Source organism: Epithele typhae, assembly GCF_022376455.1.
Source record: "Epithele typhae strain CBS 203.58 chromosome Unknown BXZ73scaffold_646, whole genome shotgun sequence".
Taxonomy (NCBI): Eukaryota; Fungi; Basidiomycota; class Agaricomycetes; order Polyporales; family Epitheliaceae; genus Epithele; species Epithele typhae.
Window position 1 is genome coordinate 1 of NW_025954837.1, and position 10,634 is coordinate 10,634.

A 10,634-nucleotide genomic window follows, 5' to 3' on the forward strand; every position below is an offset into this window, starting at 1 on the left:
CGCGTTCGAAGAGTTCGTAGTCTTCGTCGGAGAGCTCGATCTTGACGTCGTGGGGCGAGATGCCAGCCGAGGCGCAGTCCGCCAAAGCTCGTTGGAAGACGGCGTCCAGCTCCCCGGAAGGAGGAACATGAAGAGGGATAGAGATGTTGTCGGAGGGAGAGGGGATGGGGGGAACAGAAATGGAGAACTCAACGGTGAGCGTCGTCTGGGTCTTGGAGAGAGAGCTGGAGTGCGGATTTGCACGCCGAAGACGTAGCACAGGACGACGAGCTGGAGGAAGAGAGGGTGAGCTGAAACGAGGGTGAGGGCGGCGATGAAGCCGAGGGAGAGGAGCGGGAGGGCGGGAGCGGCCTGGACGGCGCGGGGAGTGGAGGAGGTGAAGGAGGTGAACATGATGGGGGTGGGGGTTGTATGGGTGGGGATTGTATGCGGTAAGAGCGTGGTATGCAGGTGCTAATGCAAGTGCGGTAATGTAGCTAGGCCTGGGGCAGGGCAGAGACAAATCTGAGGCAGAGATGTACTGGTGAGCTTGTCCGTCTGGCGCAGTATCTTATAGGGTTAGGAATTAGTTTGGCTCTGTTGTTGGTGCAAACAAAGGTACATACCAAGTCGGGGCGTTATTTGGCGTATACCTTTGGCGTCGTCGGCCAAAGTCAACCTTCACCGGACCCTTGTTAGTTGTCACTTTATGATGTGTGTGAGATAGCAGTAGTCACATACTAACGTTTTGAGTGCAGGGTAGAAAGCGTGATCAGATGAGGTTTTCTTCGGAAAGCGACGCGGCTGCATCTGTTGAAAGGCGATTGATCGAGTGGCACTGACGAGAGAAGAAGTGGTGGGTACGGAAGTCTCCGGGGGCCGGTCTTCTCATCGAGCCGTTGAAACTTTGATGCATGATATGTAAAATATCGGAGAAGATGTCGAGATTTCCCGAATGTGCTGCTGCAGTCTCGGTCATCGGAGTCCCAAGGCTGGTGGCCAGTGCCACGACGCAAAAGTTCTCGGTCCACAGAGCAGCACGGCCGCGTAAGACGGGCGCCTATGGTTCGCTCAACGTCAGCATGCTGCGTTATAAGGTCCGCATTGATGTTTTTGTAGACTTGCCCTTTGCAATCGTAGGCGGCGGCTATGGGCCTGTTTACTGGACAAAATGCCATTTTATTTTCCGCCATCCATGATCATCCACCGTCATGGGTAGTGGCTCGCGGTCGTGACCGTGCCGCCGACGCGCTTGCTCGTCCGGACAGACCAAAACTGGGTGAACGTCTGCGTGCCCTGGACGGACGGTGCGTTGACGCGCCGCGCAGTGTAGATGTTGTGCGTGCCGCCTTCGCTGCTCACTGCGTCCCGCGCCGTCAGCTCCACGTCCGGACACGAGGAGACAAGCACACGGGGGACGCACCGGTGCCCTTGAAGGTCGCTCCCGTGCTGGAGTTGTAGGTGCCGTACGACTCGACGATGGAGTACTCGATGAGGGGGCTCGTCGACCAGCCGTACACCGAGAGGTACCCGTTCCCGTTCGGGTTGAACGAGCTGCTGTAGTTCTTCTGCCGCGCTTGCTCGAGGCACCACGCGCGCACCCAGCAAAGCACAAGTCCGCGCCGTGGTTCACGAGGATGCGCATTTGGAGCTGTGCAAGGTTGGGCGGGCCGAGGACGTGTGCGGCGGTGCGGCGCATGAGCTCGCGCTGCAGCGCATCGGGCTGCGTGCGCGTGGGAGGAGGGAGGGGGTGTCGGGTCGGAAGAAGAGGAAGTGGGCGTGAAAGGAGCGGGGTGGAGAGACGAATGTTTGTTTGTATCCCATTTATCGCCCGTGAGGGCGGAGCCCTATGGTAGGCGGTACGTACGGTAATTACAAAGCGGGGAGGGCTAGCGCATACGGGGAGGATTTCGTGTCGACCCTCCGGGGAGGGGCGGGCGGGCCAGGGTGTAAGCCAAAGTAGGGTACATGAGCTCATGTCAGTAGACTAGGAAATGAAAAGAACTGAGGGACGTAAGGTGGGCGACGTTACCGCGGGAGCCGGGACGAAGGGGTAGTCCGTCAGTTCGAATCATCATAACTAATCTAAGGTGAGCCACGTCATACGCAGGCGCCCTGGAGCAAGGGGGTCGTGACCTTGCGGAGCATAGAGGCGGGTGTGGGGAGGGGTGAAGGAAACGGCCACTGGGACGGGGGAGGAGAGGGGGGATATGGGTGGGATAGCAGGCACAGTAGCGATGGGGCACGACGGGGTAGGAACGGGTACAGTGAGCACCAGAGTGGGGTCGCGCGGGGGCGCGGGGGCCGCCGAGCGGCGGCGGCTGGGACGCAGGCGGTTATGGAGGTCCGGGGTGTGCGCGCGAGTAGGGGCGACGGCCAGTTGATGGTGGTAGTAGACCAAGGTCGGTCGGGCAATTTTAGGGAGGCCGCGCCCACGCGCGCGGAGCCTGTGCAGTTTAGGTGAGCTTGCGGAGAGAGAGACGAATGTGAGTGAGCGAAGGGAGGGTGATGGGAGGGAAAACGCGCGCACCTCCTCGTCGCTCCCGCCCCAGTCGTCCTTCGGGCTCTTGGGGTCGTCGTTGTCGGAGCCGTCTGCGTTGCGCAGAGCGCGCAGCCGGGCCTCGCGGTTGTCGTCGAGCACACGCCGCCGCATGTCGCAGCGGTAGTCTTCCACCTCGCGTGTGGAGAAGAAGAATGGGTCTTTGGCGTCCGAGGGGAGGTCGGACCAGCCCCCAGGCGACGGCTGGGTGACGGCAACTTGAGAACACAGACAATGTCTCGTAGTCGAGCACGTACCTGCAGCGAGAGATCGACACCGATCTCGTCCAGGACCTGCTTGAGGATCCGATCGCTGTCTGCCTCCTCGTCCTCGATGTTGTCTTCCACCGTCCACTGCGTCCGACATCATCTCCTCCTTCATGTCCATCGTCGTGCTCTCCCGCTCGAACTCCATGGTGCTGTGGGTCTGGGGCAGGTTGAGCCCCTCGGTCGTCGCACCCAGTCACTGGCCTTGACTAGGGGTCAGGAAGCGCGGTCAAAGAAGGCGGGGGCAGCGAGCTTACACACAAACGAGTGGCGCCGCGCATGGGCTCGGCCATCTGCTGGATGCTCCGGAGGGTTTGTATCCGGAGGCCGACAACCTGGAGCTGGGTGCGCGTGTGGTGGGGCTTCTGGGCGTGTCGGCGGGTACGGGAGAAGTCCTTGGCCGATGCGCGTTCCAGGGGGGCGGGTGGGGGTGGCTCAGCAGCGGGCGGACGGGTGGATGGGCGGGGGGACGAGAGGGCGGATGGGCGGGTCGTCGCCCGTCCACTCAGCGTCCCTGAACTCGGCACCGTGGGTGGGGAGAGGGGCGTGGAAGGCCATCATGGTGTCCAGCCACTCCCTGACCGCATCGCTGTCGAACCGGACACCCGCCGCCGCGTCGCGTGCGGCGGTGGCCAGGTTGCTTTCATGGAACGCATTCCACCTTTCCCAGAGCACATCCTCGGGCAAATCATGCGACTGCCACCGAAAAGCGGCGTGGAGAACCACGTAAAGCAAAGACTCCATGTCGTCCTGGAAGGCGCGGCGATGGCCGCTATGCACCCGGGCGGAAAGGTTCTTCACCATGAACCATGGCGTACCCTGCCACGGTTTCCGCTTAAGAAGTAGCCGGTGTGATGCGTTTACCCTGCTCGACAGCTCCCAATCGATGAGATATCCCCGTCGTGTTTCGCTGTCAGGCTCCTGCACCAGGACGATATTGCCTATGCTGATATCATGATGCAGCCGGCCACCTCTCGCAAGAGCGTCTCTCATCGCTGTCAAGATCCCGTGAGCACTGAGCTAGTAACACAAGGAGGTACGCACCAGTAAACACGTCGTGGCAAGCATGCAGCAGCTCTTTTGTGCCTCACTGAGTGCCGAAAGGCCGTCCGACGGTCCCCAGCACGAGCCGGCAATGCCGTCGTGAACAGCTTTCAGGGGTGCCGAGCCCAGTGACCTATCGCAACCCACTCTGTCAGTCACCACATCCACGCAACAACCAAGAGCGAACGCACCGTGTCCATCCTTCCACCGTACTATCAAAACCAACCTGCTCGCCATTGCACTCAATCGAGCTGTCCCCCGTCGTGACGTCCGTGAACGCGACCCTCGCCCGCACATATAGTCACGGGTTCAAGAACCCGAGTGGGGGCTGCCTGCCTGCACGAGCCATTCGTTTATGATGCGACGATGCAACCAACCGTCGGGCTCGCGGTACTCGTCCCATACGCTCTCCACTTCGTCGAACCCGATCCGGAAGTCGGCCGCGTGCGCGGAAACTTCGGGAACGTGCGCCTGGATGCGTTGAACCAGCCAGCATTTGTGTGCCCAAGCGCGGTGAGGTATGATGAGACGGCGGGGGTCTGGTACGAAGGCGTGGGTGGTAGTTCGAGAACCGCCGGAGGAGCCTTGGGCGCCGCCGACGGAAGTGACGCTGGAGGATGATGAGGCCGTGATTCGTCGGGATAGGCAATGACGCACTACAGGCAGTTGGGCGGGAACGTGGGGTTGAAGGCGGTTGTGTTGTTGTTCATGCAGTCAACGGCGCTGTCTCTGGATGCAAAGAGGACAGAGACGCCACGAGCACCGAGCTGGACTGCGGAGCAGTGCGCGAGTGCGCCTTGCATGCGTCAAAGGCGATTGTGGGATCCAGCTGGAGGTGAGATGCGACCATGGCGAGGAGAGGAGGATGAGGAGGCGGCGGCAGAGGGGCGTGGTGGGACTCAGGGCGTGGGAGGTCGAGGGAGAGAAAAGGGAAAAAGTGGAGGAGGAGGAGGCGATTGTTCAGCCGCTGCACGCGGAGTGACTGACCCGCGAATCAGAGTGTCTAACCCGCGGATACCCATGGTGATCTCTAATGTCCTGGAAATGCGGGACTCATGCATCGTACAATATGTGAAGAACGGAACAAACATCGAACACTAGTAGATAACAAACAGAACAGTACGCAGTACAAAATAGTACTTCCGCCTTCCGCACGTGCCCATCTCATTGAGCCCATCGACGTCGATGTTTCTCCGACTGGTTAGCTCCCTTCTTCTTCCCCTGAGGTGGGTCCACATGCAGAGGATTTGCCTTGAAGAAGCCTCGAGTTTTGCCCTGGCAAAATCTCAAGACGTTCTGCTTGTTGAAGTAGACGGAACCGACACGTCCAGGGAGGATGTCCTCCGGACAGTCAATCCGTGTACCATCTGCTGCTAGCCGATGATCGGATATCTTCCAGTCCTGCACAGTATGCGCAAACTGGCCGGCATATGTGATGATTACATTTCCAGCGAAGTACCTGCTCTGTGTGTAACCGTCTAGTACAAATACTGATGCAAACAGAGAACTCACTCAAAGATTGTGCCGAGCTGTGGGAGCTCCATCGCACCTCCAGTGAAGAAACCCACTGGAAACGTGACCGTCAGGCCGCCGTCACCTTTATCTAGATGCATGCCAAGTTGGAGCTTCCAGACAACGGCACGGTTAAGCCATGGTCCATCGTCCTCCCAGCCTGCGCCCTCCGGTTCATTCACCCAAATCCAACGGCCGGCTTCAAAGGCCTCCTGGTACTCGGCGTAGGCCTCTGGGAAGCCGACCTTGAAGAGACCGGCTACATACGAGGTGATTGGACCACTTGATATGTAGTAGTTGACGACCTCTTTGAAGCGGCGCCGCCCAATGGGTGTCTTCTTATTCATGTTGAGGTCTGAGCTATAGCTTAGAGGCTGGAGCCAAAATCATGAGACAAATTAAGGCTAGGTCGGAAAGAAAATCACTCACCCCGTTATCCTTGCCCCGTTGCATCCACAGTGAAAAGTGAAAGTTGCCTCGCCTCACCCCATCACAAGGAGCACCACCTTCAGTGTTATGGAAGAGAACATGGGAGTTGATATCGTTTTGCTTCCCTGGGTGTCGATCTTTACACTTGCCCTTGTGTTTGGGACGAAGAGCCGCAGCAACATTTTGGACACCCTGTAAGTACCGGGTCTGCATCGCTTCCTGAATACACGTAAGGGAGAAGAACACAGTGCGAAACCTTGGTGGGAACTTACAGGGATTCCGTCGTCCTGAACGGTAACATGGGGGTCAGCCCGAGCCTTCTCTAAATGAGCGGTGGTTCTGTTCGAATTTTGCATGTGTTGGATGGGACGAGGCGTGGAGTTGAAGACCTCCTCCTGATGGGAGTGATTAGCCAGACGTTTATAGGTAGAGCGAAGGACGTACATCAGGGCCAATGGGCTGATATCCGAAGTGAATCAAGATTGGGTGTCCTGTCTTGTCTATGATTTTGCAGGAGAAAGGCGTCCTTGCAGCTTTATCAGGCTTCCACCAGTCTGCGATAGCGGCGAATTGTTCCTTGCCATAAACACGGCTCCTCAGCTCTTTCAGCGTGGCGTCGACCTGATAAACAGGCATCGAATCGAGCGCACGCTGAGCGTTGTATTCGCCATGTGCACGAGCTGCGTCCATGAGAGACCGAAGAGACCGCGCGAGGGGAGTACGGTGCAAAGTCGGAGCGCCTTTCGGGATGGGGGGCACTTCGTACTTGTAGCCGAGATCCTTCGATGGTATGGGAGAAATGTGTATGAAAGAGAACCGAAGCACTCACAGTGTCCGGATTGAAGTCCCCTTCGACGCCTTCCTCCTCGATGTCAGTCACATTGTCCCACTCTCCATCTCCTTCCTCCTCATTGTCATCGGAGGCAAGACCGCAGTCGCAGTCATCTGAGTCTGTATCAGAGAGGTCTGGGAGAGAGAGCCGCTTTTCCGGCTGCATACAAGCGTAAGGAGGTCTGAAATCAAGTCCTGGAAAGGTATAGCACTCACCTGAGCTGCCAAATGAGCTGCGGCCTTAGCATCCGCCCTATCTTTCCGGTTTCTGCGCTGAGTAGCCTGCTTTTTGTTATTCTTCATCCATTTCTCCTTAGAGGCACGACCCATACCTGAACATATTGTAGTCAGTTCAGGCTGAAACGGAACAGCAGGTGAGCCTGAGAAAGACACAGATACGTACTTCTGATTTCCACAGAGAAGAGGATTTCGATTTCTCTCGACGCACGTCGCGTTTTTTCGGCGCCTGAACAAGCTTTGTGACCGTAGCTGTATGTATGCCAGAGAGTAGCAACAAGAGTTCGGGAAAAGGAGTGCTCAGTGCGGGAAAGGCGTGTGTCGTATCAGGTCCACACGCATCCACGCACATGCAGTCACGTCATTCTGACAGTCCAGTTGAAATCCTGCTGATAGGCATCCAGACCTCCTTCATCCGTGAACGGGGCAGCCGGCACGTCAGGAAAAATGGGGCTAGCTATGTGCGTCTACAGAGGCTACACAGACGCGGCACCCCAGTAGACAACCCCACGTTGTTAGCTGCACATAGAAGGGGGCGGGTAGCTGACTGGTATGTAGACGCACATACCCAGAATGCCTGACATACATAGAATTCACACAAATCGTCGTCACACTACGGTTGCATGAAGGCTCAACATATATTGCTCAACTTAATTAATTTACACCGTGTACGACACCACTTTGGGATAACATCATTGCAAGGTATGTATGAGACGACGCACCTGCGCTGCTGGCCGACATCGCTGCATTTCCCCCACCCGAATACGACGGGCCCATCAAGCCCCTGCGCGCCGAACGCCACCTGGGCCACGCCTTCCGTCTCCGCGAGGCCCACGGCGGCCCGCTAGGTGTGCGAGGAGAACATGGTCTTGAAGAGCGCGCCGCCTTCGCGCTCCTGCTCGAGCGCGCGGACGACAGTGGGCTCGGGCGCGGCGCGGGCGAGCCGCGGTTAGACAGCAAATGCGCGCGTGCGGAGCGCGGGCGTGGACGGGCGCACGAGAAGGAACTTGAGGGTGGAGGGGACCGCGGCGAGCCGCGTCATGTGCACGTTGAGCGTGAAGGACTCGAGCGCGGTGAGCGGGATGAACGCGCCGCGGTGGTCCGCGCTGCTGCTGCCACCAGCATCGGAGTGGGTTGCGCCGCCCACCCCTTCGCCGGCGGGCGCCACGGGGGGCAGGCACGGGGTCTACGGTGAGGTTTGCGGCGGGGCCGTGGTGGTCGCGGAAGCCGATGCGGAGGGTGCAGAGGGTTGACATGACGATGGCGAGGATTTCAACGAGGGGCAGAAGGAGGAGATGGAGAACCGAATGCCGGCGTCAGGGGGCGGCAAGAGACGACAAGCAGAGGGTGGACGGAGGGTGAGCGGACGAGAGGAGCAAGGCGGGGCATGGCGAAGATGGTGGTCGGAGGAACGAAATGTACCGACACAGGCTCGCACACGGGTCCGTGTCACGGGGATGCGTGGGACGGTCACGTGCCGATGCGTTCCATACCTGAGTCTGCGCGTCTCGACCTGCTTCGCGCGTGCCGTGACCGGTCGCGTCTCCGTCTCCGTGTCCGGGCCTACCTGCAGCATGGCCCGGCGTGGATGTTGCCCCCTCAACGGTTCAGGCGAGCTAGCCTCGTGTCCACGAGGGGGCTTGGAGACGCGCATGTGGGGGACTTTGCGTCCCCCACAGGTCCTGGAGCTTCGTGCTCCAGAGGTACGCGTCAACTCGCATTTCACTTCCCACGGAAAACATGTGAGTGTTTACCCTTCATTGCAAACGGTGACTGATACACTCTGCGACAGACACCGCTCCATCGGACACCACTGCATGGCAGGTGAGTCCATTGTCCGACACGGTGTTTGGGTTTTGTACAACGTGAATTATTCGCCCGGCGCACCTAGACCACACCACGGATAGCTAACTCGCGCGTTTCACAGGACCGGTGCACGCTATAGCACACGCGTCGTGACAACCCCTCGAATGGGCAAGAACTCGCCCAACACATCGCGTTCCCCCACGAGGTAAAGCGTCCTTCTACACTCCCCGCTGGTGACTTCCTCACTATCTCAGTGCCTACAGTCGCTCACGCAATTGCAGGGCACTTGGACAGTGTGTGGGCAAAGCTCGCAGCACGACATTGTTGGAGTGGTGGAGGACGAGGCAGAATGTCAAGGTGCACCGCGGTATGTCGTCTGCTGTCTGCCACTGCATCTGCATTCAACGTGCTGGAACAAGGGCACGCTTCTCTCAAGATGTATCAAGCACGGTGGATGAAGGGAAGGCTCAGCTGGGGAAGGGGAGCTCGAGGCCTCCGTTTGGGGCTACTAGTTGCAAATAGTAGCCTCAAATGGAGTGTGCTCAACAGCGCCCTCACATTTATTGTTTGGGTGAGCCTTCAATTTGACTTTTGCACATTCGGTGACTAGAACTGACCACTGTCGGCAGTGCGGGCGACGGGCGCCTATTATGCGTGGTGCGGACGGAGTGGAGCTATGTAGTACTGTCAATGTTTTGTGTATTCAGGACATTCGTATACCGATACGTTTATGTATCAATCTTCGTCGTTTGTGTCAGGAAAAAGGAAAGTGTATAGCCATTGGTGTCCGATATGTAGCGCTCCGTAGCCTGGCCCTGGCCCGCCTTGTTGGTGTATCGCCCGTGCCCACGCCTCCTGCCTCGCCCACGTTGCCCACTTGCGCCCACGTGATCTGCGTCATTTACCAACCTCCTCCTCCTCACCCACATCGCCCACATTCCCCGCGTCTCCCCCGCATCACCCGCACTGGACACGATAGCACCCCCAAAGCCCAATGCACGCACAGGTGTACGCGTTGCCATCGAGCACGGTCCCGCCTCCGTCACCCCGGACACCCCGCTTCTACCACCGCGAACGCAAGCGCCTTTGCTCGTACTAAGCTTTTCCACCGTGTCGACGCAGCCTACCCCAGCTCAAGCGCTCATCGCTCACCTCCACCACTCAATTGTCCACCTTAACGCTAGATCTAGCGACGGACTTTGCCCGACTCACACAGGGAGAGGCTCGTCCGGTATCTTCGCGCAACACATGCGCATCCCTACGAGTTTCATTGAGCGTTCCCAAACAGATGCTACAAACTGGCGGCCGCCACAGCTCCCGGGGCCGCGTCCTCAAGGCCTCAGGCCTCAGGCCTCAACGCCCGTCGAGCACTCCCAGTCTGAGCCTCGCGTGGCGCGGGCGCACTCTCCCAATCAGCGCCTGAAGCTTGCGGGAGTCGGATGTGCCCAGGCCAGTGACTTGTGTGCGTGCGACGCTAGCTCAGTATCGTCCTGCGGGTGAGCATGCGCACGTAGCAGAAAGGAATTGGGTGAAAGCCAGAAACGCAGAGACTGCGTTGCCGCGCGCGCAAAGTATGTGCGGACGACGGGGACGCGTCGATCGCCCATGTGGGGGAGTCTGGAGGAGGGGGGTGCGAAGTCTGGCGGACGGGCAACGCCGCCTGCACGGAGACGCGAGATAGACGGGAGGTGGGACGCGAGCGACGAGCACAGTCGGGGAGAGACTTGCGGGATCCCAGCCGAAACGCGAAGCCGAGCGGAGACGTGCGTCATAGAGATCACGGCGGCGAACGTCTGCGTACGTGTGTGGCCGGCGCGCAAACACGACTTGGATATCAGAATCGGGACCGATGGATGGGGGAAAAGGCTTACGTGAAATGAGCGCCGCGCGGGAGGAGGCGTTCCGGGTGAGTGTCCCACCTTGTTCTAGATCTTCCGCCACGACGAGGGTGAGGAATTCGTTCCCGGCGTGATGAGGCACTCGCTGTCCGC

The 10,634-nt window shown here is 59.0% G+C and overlaps 3 protein-coding genes across 3 annotated transcripts; all 3 read right to left on the reverse strand.

The window, feature by feature from the left end:
* Positions 1-1,188: 1,188 nt before the first annotated feature.
* Positions 1,189-1,577, reverse strand: BXZ73DRAFT_62976 (family 11 glycoside hydrolase; the record flags this gene model as incomplete). Its single annotated transcript, XM_048021754.1, has 2 exons — positions 1,189-1,340; positions 1,403-1,577. Coding segments are annotated over 2 exons (327 nt in total), but the record flags the coding sequence as incomplete, so codon positions are not given.
* Positions 1,578-3,474: 1,897 nt separating this feature from the next.
* Positions 3,475-3,789, reverse strand: BXZ73DRAFT_16232 (uncharacterized protein; the record flags this gene model as incomplete). The annotated part of the gene is made up of 1 exon (XM_048017530.1): positions 3,475-3,789. A coding segment is annotated over one exon (315 nt), but the record flags the coding sequence as incomplete, so codon positions are not given.
* A 1,203-nt stretch (positions 3,790-4,992) lies between these two features.
* On the reverse strand, positions 4,993-5,687 carry BXZ73DRAFT_62974 (uncharacterized protein; the record flags this gene model as incomplete). Its single annotated transcript, XM_048021753.1, has 2 exons — positions 4,993-5,290; positions 5,341-5,687. 2 exons carry the CDS (start codon positions 5,685-5,687, stop codon positions 4,993-4,995), a joined length of 645 nt encoding a protein of 214 aa, XP_047870454.1.
* Between the last annotated feature and the right edge of the window lie 4,947 nt (positions 5,688-10,634).